This window comes from Canis lupus, chromosome 15 (genome assembly GCF_011100685.1).
Source record: "Canis lupus familiaris isolate Mischka breed German Shepherd chromosome 15, alternate assembly UU_Cfam_GSD_1.0, whole genome shotgun sequence".
NCBI lineage: Eukaryota > Metazoa > Chordata > Mammalia > Carnivora > Canidae > Canis > Canis lupus.
In genome coordinates, this window is record NC_049236.1 from 7725285 (window position 1) to 7747142 (window position 21858).

The window sequence follows — 21858 nt, forward strand, 5'->3', positions numbered from 1 at the left end:
GACTCAGCCAGGGTAGGCGGTGAGCCGTCACATAACTAATCGGATCGGCAATAGAGCAACTTAGAACTGATAGTGTCGGTCTATCTTTTCTGTGCATAGCTCATTTTTTTTTCCCCAAGAGTAGGTCCTTACAGTATCCTGTTTAATTTGAACTTGTTGGAGTCTGCTGAAGGATGGCATGCGGGTGTCACCTCCCGGACCACCCTGGTCAGTGATGGCTGGCGGGACCACCATGGGGAGAGCCACTCTGGCTTTGTCCCAGCTCCGGGCAGCTGCAGGGGTACAGGGGAGTTCAGTACATGCGCGGTCCCCACCGAGGTGACTCCTGTCCCCAGATTTGTGTCCTCCACGCATGTGGTCAGGAGGCTCCCAACGCCCTTAGTCAAGTCGCTGGTAAAAGCTAATCGAGATGGATGAGTGAGCAGTGCCCGCTCGTGTGGCTTGGAGGCCGGCCCGGAGCTGGGCGCCGGCGCACCGTCCCTGCCCGGCGTCTACCACAGGCACGCTTGCTTCCGAAATGGATTTCCAGGTCACATTTCCCCATCTCGCGTGCAAGAGAGGCTTTTCCTGTAAAACAACCGCCTGAGGAGGGTGCTCTGCTCAGTCCGCTCCTAAGATGCATGAACCCGGAGGTTGAGAATCGAGTGGGAGAGAGAGCAGCTCTCACAGGAGAGAGCAGCTCAGCCCTGGCGGTTATGGCCTCCCCCCACCCCTGCCCCGGGGGCTCATATTTAGACAGCAGCGCCGCCACGAGGGCTCCAGCCCGTGGTCTCCTGTCACGTCCTGAGTCAACGCTGTATGTCGTGCGTGGGGAAATGAGCAGTGAAGATGACACAAAGTGTGACAAAAATACACAGGCACATTCCGTTTCAAGCAGCTCACACTTTTATCATAAAATACAAACTTTCTAAAATTAAGCGTCTTACTTCTATTTTACCAACAACAGAAACAAAAATCACTCATGTCAGCTAAATACAGGTGCATATGTGGTCAAGTGGGGGGCGGGGGTACGGGTGCGAGGGAGGCGTGTGTGTGGGGTGCGGGGTGTGTGACACAGGTGGTCAAGAGATGAGCCTGGTCTTGCCGTTTTCTGTCTGTGACCTGGTCGGAACTTTGGTTTTCCAAACCCCCGGCCACGCGATTACAGAACCCGGAGTTCCAGAGCCCTCAGCCCCGATCTGAGGGCTAAGGTAAGAGGAGGGAGGAGAGAAGATCGTCTAAAAGTTTATGCCATTCCCACCAGAGGAAAAATAGGGGCTGTTCACCAGGGGCCCGCCAGCCGTCGAGCCGAACCTGGAAGAGAGAGAAGACGGACCTCATGACGGGACTCCTGGGGTTGGCGGAGATATTGGGAGAAGAAGTGCGTTGTCTTATGGCTGTCGGGGACCGGGAAGGCTGTGACAGGCTTGGAGGCTAAATGCTCAGCATCATTAAAAAAAAAAAAAAAAAAAAAAAAAAAAAAGCTTTGGCTCTGGGAAAATAAAATACTGTAAGGATACAACTGGAGGACAGTTAAGAGCTTCCAAGGCCACTTCCTTAGATCCGAGAGGGCCTAGCGGGCTGCAGGGACTGCCTCCTTGGGCCCAGCGCTGTCCCCATCTCCAGGACCGCACAACAGGGGGCCTGTCTGCACCTGAGCACCTCGCCAGCCCTTCGACCTGCCCGGGAAGACACGTGTGTCCCCCAGGGGGTCCCCAGCATCACGGGACTCAGGGTCGGGTCCCAGGGTGAGCCCCAGAGTCTGCACGGTCCCGGGGCTGCCTGTCCCCTTATGGGTGCTAAGCTGAACCCGTTTCCCTATTTTAGCACCTGAGCCCAAGCACCCTGACCCCTGCCAGGCCCCCCAGGGAAGGCATTTGAGAGGCGCACCTTCCCGCGGGGAAAGATGACACCTGCCCACCCCCACTCTGCCTGGGCTCCAGGGCTGCTCACGCCTCATGGGGGCCCCAACGGCAGCTCCCCCGTGACTCGGCCTGACCTTGCCCCATGGGACCAGCTACTCGCACGGCCCTACAGCAATTTCGTCCTGTCCCGTCCACAGGGGAGCCGGGCTCCGTACACACCGCAGCAGGGCACCCGGCCACACGGAGTCTGACCCCGGGGTTCTCGGGCCTTCCTGCGGCTGGTGCTCAGAGCAGGAGACAATCGCGAATTAATGAAAGAAAAAAGAAAAAAAAGGGGGGGGGGGGGGAGAGAGGGTGAGGGAGGGAAGAAGCGATGGGAACAAACCGGCGCCCTGAGGGGCTGGGGCAAGCTGGGCTTCGGGTTAGTTTGATTCGCTTTTCACTAAGTAAATCCCAAGAGAGCGGGGACGATATCCGCCTGGTGTGCAGCCCAGGACCTGGCACGAGGAGGGGCCTCTGCTGGCGCCCCCCTCCTCACCCCCAGCCCTTCCTCCCTCTGCCCCAAACTCACACTCAAAGGAACTGATGGAGACTCAGGTCGGGCCAGGACGCCCCGGATTCTGTGCTGGTTTATGAAACAAAAACTGGAACCCGCACCTCAGCCTAATAACCATCGGTAATGAATCACTGGGGACACGCCTGACCGCTGATGCCACGTCCCCGCGCAGCCAGGCCACCCGGCGGGGGGGTGGGGGATGCTCTGGGGGGCTCACCTGCCCGGGGCCTGGTCTGCACACGACACTCGCCAGAGTGTCAGAGGGAGCCGGGGGTCCTGGGGGCGAGGGGCATCAGGGAAGGCTTCCTGGAGGAAGAGCACCAGCGCCCTGGCCTGGGGCATGGTTGCCGGCAGCAGCCTCCCCGCTGGCACTGCCTGTGCCACTAGGACCTGTGCTCCTTTCACCCTCGAGCTTGTTATGTGTGGGAGGTAAGGGCATGGTAATGGATGGGGCAGGGAGGGGGGAAGGTGAGTGGGAAGGGAGGGGGTGAGGGGGCGGGGGAGAGGCAAGGGAGGGAAGAGGACAGGAGGAGCGGGGGGGGGGGGGGGGGGGGGGGGGGAGCAGAGGAGGAGGGGGAGGGGTGGGAGAGGAGGAGCTGGAGGGAGTGGGGGAGGAGGGAATAGGGGGGCAAAGGGGGTATGGAAGCGGGGGTAGGGGGTGTTGGACCATGACAAAGAGCCAAGAGCTCACAGAGAGAGGCCAGGAGGGGTAGGGGGGCCGCCTCATCCCCGGAGCCCTGCTCCTCCCACCGGCCTCTCCCCTGCCCCTGCCCGTCCCCCAGCCACGCCATCCCCGACGCCCTCATCCCCCGTCCCCCCAATGGCCTCGAGTGGTTCCCCCAGCCCTGCTCCCCCCACATCCTCCAGGAAATGCCTCCTCCTCTGCCCCCCATGCCCCGCCCCCCTACAGCAGCCCAGCGGGGTAGGCCTGCACCCCTGCCTGAGCCCCGCTCCTGGTGCAGACTCGGTGCAGGCCACCTCACCCCCACCCGGGGAAGTTTCACCAGCTCCCCAGGGCCTGACCCGACGCCTGGCCGTGCCCCCCAGGCCCTGCTGCCCCTGCTCCCGCGGCCACTCCCCCTCCTCCCCCCCCCAGGGCTCCGGCTGCAGGCCCACCTCCCACCTCGGGGCCACTACCCCGACGCACAGCTCCCCTATGTACCTGTCGCTTCATTCAGACCCAGCTCCGGAGGTGGCCCTCCCTCATTCTCCGTCCTCCCCCGGCCCCTGCCTTCCTTTCCTGCTGCCTTATTGCTCCCCGTGAAGGAGACCAAGAAGGCCTTTTGCCTCGCTCCTTCCTTCCCTCCAGGAAGCGCTGCCCACGACCAGTCATGCTCTTGGGGGAGCATGCGGCCTGCGCCGCGCCCCTTCCCTGGCGTCCCCAGCCCCTTCGGCCACCGCCCACCCTGCCGACTATGCCTCCCCCATGGCACCATCCTCCAGCGCCCAGCATCTCTGCCCGCAGCCAGGGCCCGGGTGGGGGCCCTCCTCCCCTCCTTCCCCGCGGTGGTGCTTTTTTTTTTTTTTTTTTAAATTTTTATTTATTAAATTTTTATTTATTTATGATAGTCACACAGAGAGAGAGGATGGGGGAGAGAGAGAGAGAGAGGCAGAGACATAGGCAGAGGGAGAAGCAGGCTCCATGCACCGGGAGCCCGACGTGAGATTCGATCCCAGGTTTCCAGGATCGCGCCCTGGGCCAAAGGCAGGCGCTAAACCGCTGCGCCACCCAGGGTGCACCAGGCTGCAGGCCCCGGGCCTCCCAGTCAGAGCGTTTAACACCCAAACCCAACCTCCCTTTCTAATCCTATTTTCCACCTTTTTAGGGGTAAATCAAATACTTCAAGCACACACCTCTGCTGCCCCAGCCTCATGCTTGTGTCCATCCGTGTGAGGGCTGCACCCCCCTGTGAGGGCTGCACCCCCCTCCCCTCCTCCCACGGCTGCTCCCTGGGGCCTCGCAGGTCCACCCCCCCCCCCAAACAGCGGGTCATGCCACCGCCCCGGGCCCCGGGGTGCTCCCCACATCTCAGCCACTCAGTCTCTGAAGGGAGGAACCTCGTCCTAGTCCGCTGTGGGTTCCCTGCAGGCTACATCCCCATCAACCACAGGACCCGACACAGAGCTTGGGGGGCAGGGGGTGCAGATGACATGCACCCTCGTCTGCGGTAGGAGAAGCAGAAAAGATGGGGAGGGAGGAAGGAGGGAGGAAAAAGAGAAAAGGAGAAAGAAAATGGGCTGTGGATTTGGGGCTCAGGTGAGGCCACCGACCCCACCCCAGGAACATTTCCCAGACACTTCAGCAATGAAGCCATCTGAGGGCCCCGATGGGTAAGAAACCCATTCACCTGTGTTTCCCTCAGCTCTTCCCAAGCATCCTGACCACAGAAACCTCTCGCTAACGTATCGTCCTTTTACAAGACGCAGGACTGAGAGGGTGAGGGTCTGGGGGTGCCTGGGGGGCACCACAGCGGGGGTCTGTGCGGGGACGTGGAAGGCTGGGGACCAACGGCCCTAATCCCGGCAGCGGAGTTTCCCAAGATTAGACACGCCTCCCCAGGGTGTGTGGGGACTGGGGTCCCCAGGGGGACCCCAGGTCCCGCCCTCCTCCCGGCCTCAAATATGAGCTGAAGGTTTGCAGGTGCGAGTGGGCGACCGCCGGCCTTTCATTTAGGACAACAGCCGTCGTGGAAAGTGTGTGTCGAGGTTTGCATCACCCGCGAAGCCCTGCCCCCGCTGCTGGGCCTGCTACACCCTCCGCAGGATGTGGGGGCGACTGGCCTGCGAGGGAGCTCAGGGTCCCCCGCGACGCAGGGAGCCCAGCAAACGGGCCTCGGGGCCTCAGCAGATGGGTCCTGCTCCACTGCCGGCCCCGCTGCAGGCCGAGTGCCCACGTCCACGGCCGCGTGGCTAGGATCCCCTGGGCCCGTGGCCCTGAGCAGCCTGGCCTGCGCACCAGCTCCCTCCGGCACCCATGGCTGGGGACAGGCCAGGGCCCCTCCCTCCCCAGGACCCTGCAACGCGAGAACCAGCTCCCCTCCCGGCCCTGTAGCTTCCCGCGAGCGAGGTGCACCCGAGGAGGGGGCTGAGGACTCACCCGTACGCCTGGGGGACCACGTACTGTGGCCCGTCTCCCGCCATCGGGGAAGGGTCGCGGGGATGGCTGCACAGCTTTGGAGGTGTCCTCTGAGGGTGCGGGTAGCCGGGCTGGACGAAGGGGATGTAGCTCAGCAGGGGGGCGTAGGAAGAGCGGAACACCTGCTGTCCCACCTGCTGTGGGCTGTACGGCGTCACCTGCAGGTCACAGACGAGAGGGGCCGCGTCCACCAGAGCCCGCTGCTTCCGAACCTCCGGGGCCTCGCTCGGACCCCCCAGCCTTAACCCCGGAGCGGCGGGCGTGCGGGAGGCCCTGCGAGGACTGTGGCGAAGCCCGAGCCTCCCCCCTGCGCCTGGCTGCCAAGGTGCCCAGGTCACCCGGGCCTCAGTTTCCCCGTTGGCAGGAGGGCGAACGCTCCCTCCGCGGCACGGACACCGAGTTGGCCGACAGCAGCCTGATGAACAGCAAATGGACTTTATTTCCGTTCTCTGCGCTGCCCTCCCCACCCCATCCCCTGCCAATAGCTGCCCCTGAGAGCCCTCATTCATTTTTACCTAAAAAAAAAAAAAAAAAAAAAAAGGTCTGTTGAGATTTCTACAGCCCCGGCTTCGACCCAGCCCCCCGGTACTTGGGCCACCACCCACCAGCGGAGACTTGCGGCCACTTGAGCTGCGGCTGCCGCAAAGGGCGAGGAGCTGAAGGTGCACGCTCACGGTAACCGGTGTGGGTTGAGGTGGCCGCCTGGGGCCAGCGGCAGCGTCGTACAGCGGGATCCAGGCTCCATAGAGCTCAGCCCCCGCCCCCCGCCCCCCGGATCCGACCTCCACCAAGAGCCGGGGCCCCGGCGGTCTCATCGAGCGTCGTCTTCTCGGCCCTGGGACGGGGCTGGGCCAAATAAGCTGCTCCATAAACATGCGTTAAATGAAGGAGCACGAGAAAAAAGGAGGGGAGAGGGCAAAGAAGAGGCCACTCAGGGTCCGCTTGAATCCCTGCAATGATGGGGAGCTCGTTACTTTGCAGGCACTGTATTCTACAAACGTCAGAAGACCCTCTCCTGTACGGGGTGACATCCGTCCTCCCGCACGCTGAAGGGAGCTGCAGTCAAAGCGAGGGAAACTTCTGGACGTCGTCTTTAAAAGCAAGAGTCCGGTGTCCAAGCCGCCCGGGGACCCAGCACAGTGACAGCCCTCTCTCACCCTGCGGATCCTTCTCTAATTTAAAAAAAAAAAAAAAAAAAAAAAAGATCGCAAAGGCTGGGGCTTCTGGAGGGCTCAGGCCGTGCCAGGCCCGTGCGGCTTCTCTCCTTCCAGCCCCGGAGCTTGGGCGGCGGGAGCACGAGCCAGAGACGGAGGAGGCGGCTCAGGAGCTCGGACCTTGCAGGTAAGCGCTCCACGGGCTCCATGGGCTCCACGGGCGTGACTTGCAGTCGGACCCCTAAGGCCCACGCGGGCCCGGGGCCCGTGCGATTGCTCCCGCTGAGCCCCCTCCTACCCCAGGCTGCAGGTAGGACTCGCGGATGCTGGACGTGGGCCCCCAAACGCCCAAGATGACGCGCGGACCATGACAAAGAGCCAAGAGCTCACAGAGAGAGGCCAGGACGGGCCCCCCCCGGGGACGGGTGCCTTGGCGGACGGGCAGGGAGGCCCCCCCGGGTCTCCTGGGAGGTGGGATGGTCCGAGGACCGCGCAGGGGGATGCCCGGGGGCTCCCGCGGGCATCCTGGGGGACGTGTCCCCAACCGCACACAGCGGGTGAACCCCGTGATGCAGCATGCACGGCTCTGGAATCGTCTCCAGGATGCGCTTCGCCGGCAACGGCAGTGACAGAGCCACATGCCCGGAAAGCTACATTCGTGTAAAGTGTGTGTAGATAGATTCGGCCGGAAGGACCCTGCGGGAACCGGCGACAGAGCCGCCTCTCCAGGGTGGTTTGTCTCTGTTTGGAACCAAGGGCCTCCAGCGCTTTCTCAGACAGACGCGGGCACTTGCATGGGGCCGTCGGGCCCCCCTCTCCCCGAGCCGGGGTCACTCTCTGTGGGCCGGGTAGGGGTGACTGCTGAGGCTCCCAGGGCCAGGCTGGGCCTCAGCTCCGCACTCCCCGAGGACGCAGAGCCCTCACTGCGACACGAGCAGCCCCGGGCCTCCGGGCTCTTCTCTGCTTTCTGGAACATTCCAACACAGCTCAGGTCAGAGGTGCGGTTTGCTCCCTGCCGGGCAGGAGGAGGCCCCCAGACGGTGAGTCTGAGTGTGGGGGTCTGTCCACCCGCGGTGGAGCCACGCTGGCTGGGGCCCTGCAGCCGGACCCGAGGCCGAGGCCGCCCCCATCCTGCAGTTTCCGTGCTGGAGTCCACTCCTGGACGTGGGGGGGGTGGGGCACTCGGCCGAGCAGCCCACAGACAAGACGCGCGTGCGATCAAGTCTCAGTTGCAGATGAACCAGCCAGTAATTTGATTTTTACTGCGCTTCCGGCCCGGGCGCTGCTTGGGGCCCACATGCACCGGGACTGCCTCCACGGCCTGCCTGTGACTTCGGTGTGACCAGACGGCTTGTATTTGAAAAACACACTGACGGGAAAGGGGGTGACTCTGCAGCTGGCCGCAGCTGGGCCACACCGTGCGGCTTTCCTGGGCCACGGAAGGCGGGTGCGGGTTGCCAGGCGCTAGCACCAAGCCCAGGCCCCAGCAGCAGGGGCTCTGCTCCCCCCCCCCACTCCTGTCTACATGGCAGGAGCAACAGCTGCCATGGGTCCAGCAAGCTCCCCAAGGGGGAGCACATGACACAGCCTCGAACCCAATCCCAGCCCAGCGCAACCAGCCCAGGGAGCTGTGGCTGAAAGCCTCTCATTTATTGTTGGAAGTCCCTGAGATGCCGAGGCCGCCGGTGGCCACCGCACAAGCTGGCTCCTACGGTGACTCGGTGACCCTGACAAGGCCTCTGTCTCCCTGGGCCCCGTGCTGTGAGTGCCGAGCCGCCCCCTGGGGGGCTGGGACGTTCGCATGGGTGGAGCCCCGATACGGGTGGGTCGATGGGGGGCCCAGGGCAGGCGACGAGCACAGAGAGTGGCCCGCAGGCCCGTCGCAGGACACAGTGTCCTCCGGGCGCAAGGCCGTGTGGAGCCGGGCAGGGCTGGGGACGCGGCCTACTCACCTGCCGGGAGGAGCAGCCCAGCGGGGGCTGCGGGGGCTGCTGACAGGGCATCCTGGCTGCGCGCGGCGGGTACAGGCCCTGCGGAGAGAGGCGCGCTCAGCACGGCCGGCCCCACGCCGCTCCAGGGCCCGCGGCCAGGCAGGGGGGCGGCCGCACTCTGGGCAAGCACGGCCCGGGCCCCGAGGCCCACGGAGCAGCTCCCCCAGCCGCCAGGCGGAGCCTTCTCGGTGGCCCCCCCACCTCGAGAGTCCCAGCTCTGCCCTCCGGGCGGCCCGTCACCTCGGGAAGGCCCCCTCGCATCTCTGCGCTTCTCTCCCCACGGCTACAGATTTACCTGCGTCCCCACCGTGAGGCCCGTGAAGGGGCGAGTTCTCTCGGCCGCTGCCTAGACCTAAGGGCCTTGCCCCAAACTCCATCCTGCCCCGCGACGTGGGCATCAATGCACGTCTGTGTGTGTGCACGGGAGTGTGGGTCGCCATCCACGTGCTTGTAAGCACGTCGGCACGGGCGCTCTCAGGTGTTCGCGGCTCCCTGTCCTCGTGTGCGCACCCACCCCAGGCTGTACCCGCAGCTCCGTGTCCAGGTGTGCACACCCACCCCAGGCTGTACCCGCAGCTCCATGTCCAGGTGTGTGCACCCACCCCGGCTGTACCCGCGGCTCCGTGTCCAGGTGTGTGCACCCACCCCGGCTGTACCCGCGGCTCCATGTCCAGGTGTGCACACCCACCCCAGGCTGTACCCGCAGCTCTGTGTCCAGGTGTGTGCACCCACCCCAGCTGTACCCGCGGCTCCATGTCCAGGTGTGCACACCCACCCTGGGCTGTACCTCCTGACGAGCCCAGGCAGGAAGGTAGACAAGTCCGCGTGTCCCCACGGCCCCAAGCAGCGCCTGGCGTGGAGTCAGGATCCTGCTAATGATCCCACTGCTCCCCCACTCTAGGCGCCAGCCGCCGCGCAGCCAAATGGGAAGTCGCGCTTCTGGTCAGCGCTCCATGCAGGGTGGCCGCGGACCCCCGTGTGTGCACACACACCCGCTCCGGGGGCTGGGGACAGATCACAGCCCTGCCGGCTGGGGCGGCCTCCACCTGCCAACCCACAGTTACCTCTGAGGATGCAGCCCAAAGCTCCCCTCGGGCCTGTGTGTGTTTCCGGAAGATTCTGAATCCAGAGACGCTGCCCCCAAGATGCTGGGCTCAGCTCATACCACTCACCAAAGTGCTGACGGCGGACACTGTGCCCCTGGGGCTTCCTCAGGGCCCACGGGCTCCTTGGAGAAGCCACAGCGTCCCTGCAGGGTGCCCCCCTCCCCCCTCCATCCCAGAACCTCCCCTTGCTCGCTGCACCCAGGCCGCTCACACGGCCCGCGGTCGGGCGGCTCCTACGTCCATCCGGCAGCCAGAGCACCTGCGGCCAGGGCACCCCCCGCAACACCCGCAGCCTGGCCCCTGCACGCCCCTCCCCATGCCTCGGCCAGAGCCTGGACATCGAAGTGGGACACAGGGCTCGGTCCTGGCTGGCCCGGGACACGGCCTGCTCCCACGTGGGGTCCCCGTGCCCGTCTCCCTGCCCATCAGCCGGGGCTGCGCTGCGAGGCCAGCTCCCCAGGCCCCCGGCCTCCGTGGGACACAAACAGCCGCCACCCTTGCTCCCTCCGGGGCCGACTGTCACACGCGCAGCACACTGACGCTCAGGACATTTCCGGTTGCTCAAATTGCAATTCTGTGATTCTGTAAAATCATAGGCATGGGCAGGTAAACATTCTTCTTTTTTTTTTTTTGCCTGAGGTCAGCGCCTCTTTCCAGCCTTCCTCCTTGGCCGGGCACTGCGCTCCTCCAGGCCCAGCGGCCCGGCCGCCTCAGGGGCTCCTTGGCGCTGCAGACTTAGTCTTCCGTGGCTCCACGTCACTCCACAGGGGAGCTCTGAGTAAATTGGATTTGGGCCCTCATCTCTATTCCTGATGCCACGCATGAAAAGGGGCGAGGAGCGACTGCTCCCTGTTTCTCCTCTCTGTCTGCTCAAGGTCTGCAGAGCTCCCTGACCCCGTTTCCTAGGAAGATCAGGGTTGAATGATAATAAAAACCAACGTCTGCATCCTACTTTAGGTTTCTCAAAGGCCTTTCTCACCCACGGACTCCATTAGCCTTACAGCCAAGTCAGGTAGAGGCTGCTGCTGATTGTTATGAGCCCATTTCACAGGTGAGGAAACCAGGGCTCAGGGCATTTAGCAGACTTCGGCTTGCCCACGGCCACACAGCTTGAAAGCAGTGGATTTCTGTAAGGCCAGGTCTGCCAATTCCAAAACCTGCCTTCTTCTTATTGTGTCAGGCCTCCCGATGAGCCATCCCGAAGCTGGATGATGAAATCACTAGACGCTGGGAGGAGGTAAACTGCCCTGGTCTTCATCACAGCCCGGGAGGCGTCAGGGGGCAGCCTTCGTGCCCAGATACGTTAGAGCCTCACTCCCTCTGCAAAGCCGAGTCACAAGCAGTGGACAGAGCCATCGTGAACGGCTTCACACGCTGAGCCCTGAGCGCACCGAGTGGATCGGTTCACACTGCACAAAATCCTACGCTCACTTCTCTTCCAGAGGTGGGGTGCACTCAGCGCCCGGCTCTGATCTGCACCCGACGTGCACCGGGCGCTAAGCGTCCTCTCCGAACCCCCTCACCTGGCCAGTGCCCGGCCTGTGGTCAGGGCGGAACCAAGGTTCTTAAAATTGCTTAAGCGAATGAGTCAACACGTGCATAAGAAGAAGGGAACGTGTCGGCGGCGAGGAGGTGAATAAAGGACCAAAGAGCAAAGGGGCAGACGCAGAAACGCAGGAGCGAGGAGTGCGAGAGGAGAGGGCGGCGGATGGACAAGGGCACTTCTCTGAGGACCCGGCTAAGTGCGGGACAGATTCGGGACGGACGCGCTCCGGCCTCCCCGTCCGTCCGTTGGGCTTCCTTACAGCCCCACGGGGAGGCTTTCCGTCCTGCAGGAGGTGAGGGAGGGCGCTCGTCCTTTTTAGCAAACAAACTAACAAAAAGGCTTGGAACAAAACATGAGAGGGAGAGAGAGGGAGGCTCTGCTCAACTCCCTTAGCTTCTGTTTACGCTCCCGGATGGCTAAGTCTGGTGGATCAGCTCAGAGAGGCTCTGTATGGGGTTGAGAAGATCCACCCTCTGCACACGGGGCTTCTGGGCCGCAGGCTTTGCCGCTTGGTTGTAGAAGAGGAGGTGACCCAGGTCCCCCAGAACAGCGGCAGGGGCAGGAGCACAGAGGAGCGACTGCGGATTGCAGGTATATTGTCCTCTCCAGGCCTTGCCGGGCCAGCCAGGCAGCAGGCTCCCGAGGACCCGGCTGTACAGGTTGGGGTGTCCGGCCCACACACCTGTGTGCCATTCTGGAGAGGAGCCGGGGCAGAGGCCAGGGGACCCCAGATGCTGAGCCCCCCTCTCCTGGAGAAACAGAACACCACCCGAAGGGCCTGTTGAAGCCATTGAGTTGAACTAAGGCTTAAACCAGAATGGAGGTTGATTTGATTTTTTCCCCTCCTTCCGCCCAGCAGGAGGCAGCTCGTAAGGGAGACCGACTTTAAATAGACAAACTAAAGAAACTCTGTTTTCCTGCATAAGGAAGCTCCGTGAGTAGAATTTCCAGCCCTGCTACTCGTGTTTCACCGTCCCTCTGTGTCTGATCACGGATGCCCCCGGAGTGTAGAGCCCAAGGCTGAGAATGTGCACTGAGACCAGCTAAGGCTCCTCAGATGCTATTACATCTGAAATAAGGTGGCCACGTAGTTTGGCATCCACACCAGGACGCCGGACGGTGAAAGGGGGGTGCTTTTGATAATTATGCTGGGATAAAAACTAAACTGGGACTGTCCTGACTGCTCTAGGACACACGTCATCCAACTCTAAAGGAAGTCCTAGCAGGTGGATCAGAAATGAGGACAAGGCCATCAGCCTACGCTGGGAGCCCAAGGACCAGCTGTCGCCCTGCGCCGGGAGTCCAAGGAGCAGACGCCACCCTGTGCTGGGAGCCCAGGGAGCCCAAGGGCCAGCCATCACCCTGTGCCGGGGGCCCAAGACCAGCCATTGCCCTGTACCAGGAGCCCAAACAAGCCATCACCCTGTGCCAGGAGCCCAGGGAGCCTAAGGGCCAGCTATCACCCTGTGCCAGGAGCCCAAAGAGCAGCCATCTCCCTGTGCTGGGAGCCCAGGGAGCCCAAGGACCACCATCACCCTGTTCCCAGAGCCTAAGCAGCCCAAGAACCAGCCCTTGCTCTGTTCCTGGAGCCCAAGGACCACCCATCACCCTATGCCGGGAGCCCAAGGAGCAGCCATCACCCTGTGCCAGGAGCCCAGGCAGCCCAAGAACCAACCCTTGCTCTGTTCCTAGAGCCCAAGGACCACCCATCACCCTGTTCCCGGAGCCCAAGGACCACCCATCACCCTATGCCCAGAGCCCAAGGACCTGCCATCACCCTGTGCCAGGAACCCAAGGAGCCCAAGAACCACCATCACCCTGTTCCTGGAGCCCAAGGACCACCCATCACCCTATGCCCAGAACCCAAGGACCAGCCATTGCCCTGCGCCAGGAGCCCAAGGAACAGCCATCACCCTATACTGGGAGCCCAAGGAGCAGCCATCACTCTGTTCCTGGAGCCCAAGGACCACCTGTCACCCTATGCCCAGAGCCCAAGGACCAGCATTGCCCTGTGCTGGGACCCCAAGGAACAGCCATCGCCTTGTGCTGGGAGCCCAGGGAGCCCAAGGACCACCATCACCCTGTTCCTGGAGCCCAAGGACCACCTGTCACCCTATGCCCAGAGCCCAAGGACCAGCATTGCCCTGTGCTGGGACCCCAAGGAGCAGCCATCGCCCTGTGCCGGGAGCCCAGGGAGCCCAAGGACCACCATCACCCTGTTCCCAGAGCCCAAGGACCACCCATCACCGGAGCCCAAGGACCAGCCATTGCCCTGTGCTGGGAGCCCAAGGAGCAGCCATCACTCTGTGCCAGGAGCCCAGGGAGCCCAAGGACCACCTATCACCCTGTTCCTGGAGCCCAAGGACCACCCATCACCGGAGCCCAAGGACCAGCCATCGCCCTGTGCCGGGAGCAGATCTGGAATACACAGCATAGTTGAGCTGGCTTTCAGACAACGGAAAATTCAAGAGTGCGTGTGTGTGTGTGTGCATGCCCACGTGCCCATGTGTAAAGCAGGCCACGGTGAAGAAAACAGGCAGTCTGAGCCTCTTTGTGATTTCGGCGCCCTGCAGGGCACACTCCTGGGTGGCTGGGAGCTGGGAGCTGGGATCCAGGCCCGGGACCCACTCGCTCACCTGATACTGTGGGAAGGCGGAGTGATTTGTGAACACGGGCGGAGGCGGGTAGCTCAGGTTGAGCCAGAGCGGCTGGTTCAGGGTGGCCGAGGTCAGGGCCGTGGCAAAGCGTGGGGTGAAAACGTTCCCTGTATACTTGAGGTTGCTCTTGTCGGCCACGGTCCCCGGCGGGTTAACTGTGAGTCACAGGAGGGGTAGAGTGTTTCAGGGACTGTGGAAGGGAGAGGCCAGCGCCCCCCCACCCCGCCCCCTGCACCGTGACTACCCCAGGATTCATGTTCTCAGGTGTCAGGTCTTTGAGCTCCCAAAGGGTTCTTCAAAGTTTGGGTGGCTTTCCAACTACGGGAAAACATCGTTAGCACACACCTGGCCAATTGGGAAGAGGTGCGAGTCCCTGCGTGGCCTGGCTGGGAGCGCTTTCTCCATCCCTCACTAGGACAGGAGGCGGCTTAGCAAGGGACAACCATAAACCAGGCGGCCAGGGCCACAGCTGACCTACGTGGAAAACCAGATTCTTCTCTGTGCTTTACGAAAATCCAGTTCTTTAGCAATAACTTCTGTGCCTTTGGGATCCACTCCTACCAAATTATTAAAGCACCCCCTGCGGACATTTACGCGGCAACACTGAGGCTCTTGCACCGGCTAGTGTGTCTATACTGGCTGCACATATATATATATTTATATATAATATATAAATTAGTCTGAATGAAGGAGGTTTGGCTGAGTTGTCCTGGGAGATGAATCCTAGATGCTCTCCCCATGTAGTACGCCCCGTGGGCTCATGGAGTCAGAGATGGGACCTCAATTTCCCCTTTTTTTTTTGGGTGGTGGGGGAAGGACGTTTGAACGGAACACTCGTAGGGAGAGAAAGCAGGGCCATTGAATCATCTTAGGGTAGAAGTCATGTGAAGCGTGGATTTCCCTGTTGTTCGAGCAATCTGGGGCGCTGCCGTGGACCTGGCTCAGGGCCGTACTCAAACTGACCGCCGAGGACGCCCACGGGGCCCCGAAAGCCACCTGCATCTCTCTAGCACTTGCATTCCTGATACGGGACGTGGGATAGTCATTTCCCTGATTTCGTGAGTCGGACGATGTCACTGGGGAAACCCCGCGAGCTTCCCGTGGCTGAGGCAGCCGTTTGGAGGCAAAGCCATCACGGGCCCATAAGAGTTTCTGGAATCCCTTCCCCTACAGACTCTCCCCCCGGGCAGGGTCAGCTTACGTTTCAGCTCCAGTCCGTCCACCTCCACTTTGCTGCGAAGCTTTAGCGGCCCACTTGGGTTCTTGGCGACCCCAAGAAACTCATAGAGCAGGTTCTTCTCGGCAGGCCACATGGACTTCTTGGCTGACAGGGCCACGGACACGGAGCCCCCGGGGTCACTGCAGCCCTCCTCACCGCAGGTGTCCTTCTGGGTCTGGGGCCACTGACTGAGAAAGAGGCTCTCTCGACCCTTCGTCGGCTCCTTGGTGCCAGGGTTCCATTCTACATCAGGGGGAAACTGAGTCAACGGCTCCGGGAGGCCACCTGCTAAATGTGGGGAGCACTTTCTTGTAGACAAAGTGATAGGTCCTCCCTGGAACACGCCTGGGGCTCCAACCACTCTGGGGTCTCCCTCCCAGTCCAAGCCAGGCCTAGTGTCCTCGCTAAAGCTCTTTGTAGACCACTGCCCATTGCAGTCTTCCCCTCCCACCCACATGAACCCACTCACCCACCCATCCACCCATCATACCTGGACCCACCACTCATCCATCGTACCTGGACCCACCCACCTGTCCATCGTACCTGGACCCACGACCCATCCATCATACCTGGACCCACCCACCCATCCATCCATCCATCATACCTGGACCCACCACTCATCCATTGTACCTGGACCCACCCACATGTCCATCGTACCTGGACCCATGACCCATGCATCATACCTGGACCCACCCACCTGTCCATCATACCTGGACCCACGACCCATCCATCATATCTGGACCCACCCACCTGTCCATCGTACCTGGACCCATGACCCATCCATCATACCTGGACCCACCCACCCACCCATCCATCCATCATACCTGGACCCACCCACCCACCCATCCATCCATCCATCCATCATACCTGGACCCACCCACCTGTCCATCATACCTGGACCCATGACCCATCCATCATACCTGGACCCACCCACCCATCATACCCGGACCCACCACTCATCCATTGCACTTGGTTGGACCCACCCATCTGTCCATCGTACCTGGACCCATGACCCATCCATCATACCTGGACCCACCCACCTGTCCATCGTACCTGGACCCATGACCCATCCATCATACCTGGACCCACCCACCCATCCACCCACCCATCGTACCTGGACCCACCCATCCATATCCCCCCATTCATCCATCCATCCTCCCTTCCTTCCATCCAAACTTCTTTCCTCCCAATTACCTTTGTTTTTGTCCCTCTTTCTTCCTTCCTTCCTTCCCTCTTCCTCCTTCCCCTTTGCCCTGCTTTCTTTCCTTGCTACCTTTCCCCCTGTCCATCCACAGGGCCAAGCTTGGGAACGCAGAGCTGCCTCCAGGGCACCCCTCCCCACTCCTCCGTGGGGGGACCTGTGCGCCTATAGAGCATGTGGCCTCACTGAGGTCCGGCCCTGCACCACGGACAGGACTCCTGCTTCGTCGCTTACAGGGGATCCAGCCCAGTCGCCAGTGCCAGGCCCTGACCTGAGTCCTGAGGACACTGTGATGAGTCAGAGCCAGACTCAGCCCTGCAGGAGCTCACAACAAGAAGGGAGAGAGAGACAGACCCAGAAATAGCTCCAGGACAAGGCAGATGGGGACCGCGAGGTGACAGAGGGACACAGTGGGAGAAGAAGGTGGCTGGGGCAGCTTCTATCTGAGAGGGTCAGAGGGTTTCCAGAAGGAAGTGGGCCTACAGCGAGGCCCTATATCCGGGAGTACGGAGAGACGGCGCGGGGGCGCTGGCGTCGCAGGCACAGCGAGGGCCTGTGCTCACGGTGTGCGTGGTCGGGCCAGGCCCGGGGCTCTCTCCAGACAGACAGAGTGGCCCCGGGTGCGAGGGCACCGCCTGGACCCCCCAGAGTCCCCCTCAGCCGTGATTTTTTACCTCGATTTCCCTTTGAGCAAAGGGACTCATTCTTCAAACTGAATGAACTATGGGTGGGATTGTGTTCATGTGGGTCTGTTTCGAGGAAGGACCCCTCGCCCCCTCTCAGCCTGGAGGCTTTGCAGGTGTCCTCGGGCCTTGGCTGGGAAGCGCCCCGGGTCACTCCGTGGCGGCTGGACCCTGCTGGGCGTGGGTCTGCTCCCACCCGCTGTTGCCCCAGCGAAGCCCAGGGGTCCCACCGCTGGGTCTGGACGGGACTGGGCTGGGCCTCCTCGCACCAGCAGCACAGGACCGACTGCGCCAGCCCCCGCCAGTTCAGACGACAACGACATTTTTAGCAAAACATGTCCCGAGAGTCCCTTGCAAGAGCATCTCTGGTTGCCGAGTTTAGCCCGCGGCCGGGGCGCTGGAACGACGGTGGCCGCTAATTATAGCCCTTCCCCTGGGACCCACACACCTGCAGGCGCTCGCACACCTCCTGCCGCCCGGAACACTCCTGCCACTCACGCACCCCAAAGCTCCCTTTCCTGGCGCCCGTGACGCAGACGGACACACAGACGCACGCACGCGCTCCCGCCTGTCGCCGCCCCGCCTCACGGGACGGACACCCCCACGCCCACATTGCCTCTTACAAACACTCACACCTGGAAAGCTCCCTCGGCCGCACGTCTATGCAGACACACACATGGGGTGGGTCGGGGGACGATGGGGCCACCTCCAGCCCAGCAGCCCCCCACCCTGCCCCGTCAGAGAGCTATCCGTGCATCCTTCCTGGAGGAGGAGGTGGCAGGAACGACCCTCGTGGGCACAGCTCCCAAGAGCCTGCTGGGTGCCAGAGGCCATCCCGGGACCTGGAGTCGGGCCAGCGTCCCCGAGCTCTGACGCCTCTGCCTCCCCACCACGTTCTGCTGTCCCCTCAAGGTCATGGGTCAGGCCCTCCCCACCCGGCGCTGCATCATCCATCCACGCTCCTCCATCCGTCTGCCCTGGGGCCGTCCAGTCTGAGCGGCTGGGTCAGGACGGGCGCCCAACACGCGGAGCCTAGGAGCGGGGTTCCTGGGGCACCCTGGTGTGGGGTGTGGGCTCTCGGGAGCCCCGGGGAGCCCGTCCTGGGCTGCACGCCAGGGCCTGGCACCTTCACTCCCGGAGCCCGGATGGAGGACACGTCCCCTGTCCAACGGGCGGGGCTCAAGGCCCCTGTGTTTGCTCCCCAGGCTGCCCCCCCGGCACCCATCGCGGGGCCAGCGCTCCCGTCGGCACACAGACGCTGTGCACCTGTGCTGCCCCGACCGGCTGTCCACCGGTGCCTCCCCGCGGGCCCCACTCACCCACGAGCGGACGCCCCTCCGTGGCCGCGTCAGCCTCGGGCTGGGAGCAGATCTTGGCAAACACCGGGAGCTGCCTCTTCTGAGCGGGGAGCTCGGGGAGCTTGTCAGGGGGCGCGGACAGGGGGGCCGGCAGGGGCGGAAGCAGCAGGAGCGAGCCGAGCTCCAGGGCGTCCCTGGGCCCCGGGCCGCCGAGCGTGCCGTTCTGCAGGAAGCCTTCCTTGATGGCCCTCGTGTGCTCCTGCACCGCTCCGGTGTCAGGGGCCTGGCTGGTGGCCGACGGCTTCAGCGGGATCTGCGCCAGGAGCCTGCCGACCTCCGAGTTGGGGGCCCCCGGCGCGCGGCCCCCCGCATCCGCCCCCTTGACGCTCTTGACCTTGGCAGCGCGCAGAATGCCCGTCACCGTGGACACGACCGAGTCACAGTCCGGCCCGCCGCTGAGGACAGACATGGCCACCTTCGGCTCCCGGAGCGTGTCGCCGGCTGCGATGGGGGCTCCCGGGCCCTCGGTGCTGCCTGCCCCCCGGGGAGGCGCGGGCAGGCGGGGAGCCGGCAGTCGGGGCCCCGCAGGCGGCGGGCTCTCTGTGACGAGGATGAGGTGCTCCTGGGTCAGGCTCAAGAACTCCTGCTCCACCAACAGGGAGATCTCGTCCTTGCCACGGCGGGGCTCCGGGGCTCTGCAAACAGGTCAGAGAGGGGCGGCTGGAGTGCGGGCTCACTGGGGTGGCTCCCAGAAGGTGACGGGGAAGGCACATCGCCGCCCGGGGACAGAGGCCTAGTGCTTTCTCAGGGAGGAGCCAGCTGGGCAGTGGGTTCCCAAGGCCCGCAAACGCCAAGCCCGCCGCGGGAGCCCCGATCCAGGAAGCAGGACTTCGGGGTCCCCCCCAGGGAGCCTTCCTTTCAGCTCACCGCCCCCCCCCACCATGTGGAAGGGCAGCCCCACAGGGGTCAGGAGGGAGCCTGCAGCTCTGAGCACGGAGGCCGAGCCCGGGGAGCCCCAGGCCCACGGCTGAGGCTGGGAGACTCGGGGAGGGCCCCGCACGCCCCTGGGCAGGTGCAGGTGCGCCCAGCACGTGGGGCGGGGTCAGCACGGAGTCAGAGATCCCGGGTGTCTACACCTGTGTCAGCCGGGCTACAGCCTGGAGTTCGCATCGTGGCCCCGCCCCCGCCCAGTGCGGCCCCTGACCAGACCTCAGCCTCTGGCGGAGCCCCAGCATCTCCCCGGCCCACGGCCAGCTTCCACCTGCACCCCAAGCCCCAGGCCCCCGTTGGACCCCTGATGGTCAACACCAGCCTGGTGGAGCTGTTGGACCCACGAAGCCCGGGCTCCTGCTGTCTGGCTCCCGCCAGGTGTGAGAGAGGAAGGCAGCCCGGCACTGCCTCGAGGAGCTGGCCCCATCCTCTCTGCTGTCCGTGTAGACGAGGCGGTCTACAAGGAACCTTCTGGAAGCTACTCCATGCCCCCCCGAGGGGGGGGCGCCGAGGCCCATGGAGAAGGGGTTGGGCGAGAATGGAGGTGCCCATGGGGAGGCCCAGGGTGCACTCCCACCTCAGTCCTTCCCCATGCCGCCCCCCGTGTGGAAGCCCACACCCACCCCCTGCGCACGTGAACAAGCATGCACACGCAGGGATGGGTCTGGGGCCATCCCAGACGCGGGGAGAAGGCACAGGCCCCGTCCCAGGGGCTTCCAGTGGCGCCGGGCTCCCCCCAGCTGCAGGGTCCTCAGAGGCCCGGGGTCCTGGGAAAGCAGCTGGGAGGCCAGGGCTCCCGGGAAACACGGGGACAGGCCTGGCACTGGCCTCACGCCTAAGCCGCCCGTGCCCCCTCATTACGGGCCCCGCATTGCAGCTGCAGGGTCGGGAAGAAGCAGACCCCAGCTAACCGGACCAGGGCCCCGGGGCCCCAGCACCCACTTCATGTCTGGGCCACAGGAAGGCACTGGAAGCGCCATGTGATCCGGTGTGAGGCTGCGGGGAGGCTCCCCGGGGGTGAGCTCCGGGCCCGGCTCCCGGGTCCTTTCGCCCTCTCCTCCCGCCTCCCCTGCTCCCGGCCCTCTCCGTCCCACGTCTAGACGGCAGCTATAAATAGGACCCACTCTCACGCGCTGTCCCTGCCGACAGTCAGAATAAAGGGGAGCCCCCCCTTGTTGCTCGTCCTCCTCCTCCTCCTCCTCCTCCTCCTCCTCCTCCTCCTCCTCCAAGGGAGCAGGTGAGGCTCAGGCCACAGACGCCGGCACGGGAAGCACCAGGTTTGGACTCGTCCCTCTACAAAAACACGTGCAAAGCGAACTGTGTACCAATAGGTTTTGTTTTTTTTTTTAGGGAGACCCACTACAATTACATCCACCTCAGGACATCGTGGTCGCGGTATTGTGGTTTATACGCAGATAACAGCAACAGCAAGATGAATCCTTATCTCTTGGACGTACATGCGAGTGTGCCTGAGAGTCGCTGCAGGGGGAAGACGTGGGGCGCGGATGGGGCAATAGGCCGGACGCAGACCACCACTGGGACTGCGTGTTGGCAGGTACGCGGGCTCATCGCCGACAGTTCGCTCTACTTCAGGCTATGGTTTTGCATTTTTGTGTGTGTGTTTGTTTTGTTCTTTTTTTTAAATACAGACGTTACGCGGTAGCTGCGCACGGAAACCGTGTCGCCGCGGAAACTGCAAGGACAGGTCCAGGTGGATTCTAAAAGACCCTCAGGACCCCGGGGTCCCTGTATCCAAAACCACCCATGGGCGGTTCCTAGTCAGCGTGGGAGACCGTCCAACCCCATCCCTGACCCAGGGCGCAGCAGACACTGAGCGGGATTCCCTGTTCTTACTGCTCTGGACGTGCCCCTGCGTCCCAGAGACTGCCGTTCCCAGAGAGGTAGGTGAAGCGGCAAGGACAGAGGGTCCCCGGGGCCCAGCGCGCCCGGCCCTCCCTCCGGCCAGCCTCTGCAGCCCCCTCTTGCCCTCGCATCGCTCACGATGCAAGGGGAAGAGTCCAGGCACCCCCGCACACGCCGGCTCCTCGTCCTCTCCACACCCCCGGGCAGTGGACGCCCTCATCCCCAGGTACAGGCGGGCAACACGAGCCTGGAGGAGGCCCGAGAGCCTGTCGCCTAGAGAGCGGGGAGGAGGCGGGTGGGCCCAGCTGCCTTCACCACCTCCTCCGACCCCACCCGGCTTCCTTTCCAGGACTAACCGCTCCCTGGCCCCTGGCTGAGCTCCGTTCTGCAATTTGAATGCAGGCGGGGCCGTTGCTGGCCCCATCCCATCACCCCATCCCATCACCCCAGGCTCTGGAGGCCCGTCCCGGTGAATCCCGAGCCGTCATCCGCAGCATCAGCTCCGCATCGGCTGCACATCCCATGAGCGCATCTTCTGGATCATCCTCCAATTTACAGACAGAAATGTTGAAAGGAACGAGCCCAGGCCCGAGCTTTGGAGATGCTGCCAGAGC

The 21858-nt window shown here is 63.2% G+C and overlaps 1 protein-coding gene across 2 annotated transcripts in view; it reads right to left on the reverse strand.

Annotated features, from left to right (window-relative positions):
• Nucleotides 1-867: 867 nt before the first annotated feature.
• Nucleotides 868-21858, reverse strand: part of C15H1orf94 (chromosome 15 C1orf94 homolog) — a 36430-nt gene continuing 15439 nt past the window's right edge. For both annotated transcript variants that reach the window (XM_038557975.1, XM_038557976.1), the window contains exons 3-8: nucleotides 18413-19086; nucleotides 15192-15452; nucleotides 13970-14145; nucleotides 8643-8720; nucleotides 5498-5694; nucleotides 868-1293 (exon numbers count right to left, since the gene is read on the reverse strand). In XM_038557975.1, the coding sequence (XP_038413903.1) occupies nucleotides 1218-1293; nucleotides 5498-5694; nucleotides 8643-8720; nucleotides 13970-14145; nucleotides 15192-15452; nucleotides 18413-19086 (1462 nt within the window). In that variant the 3' untranslated portion in view covers nucleotides 868-1217. The remainder of the gene's footprint in view (nucleotides 1294-5497; nucleotides 5695-8642; nucleotides 8721-13969; nucleotides 14146-15191; nucleotides 15453-18412; nucleotides 19087-21858) is intronic.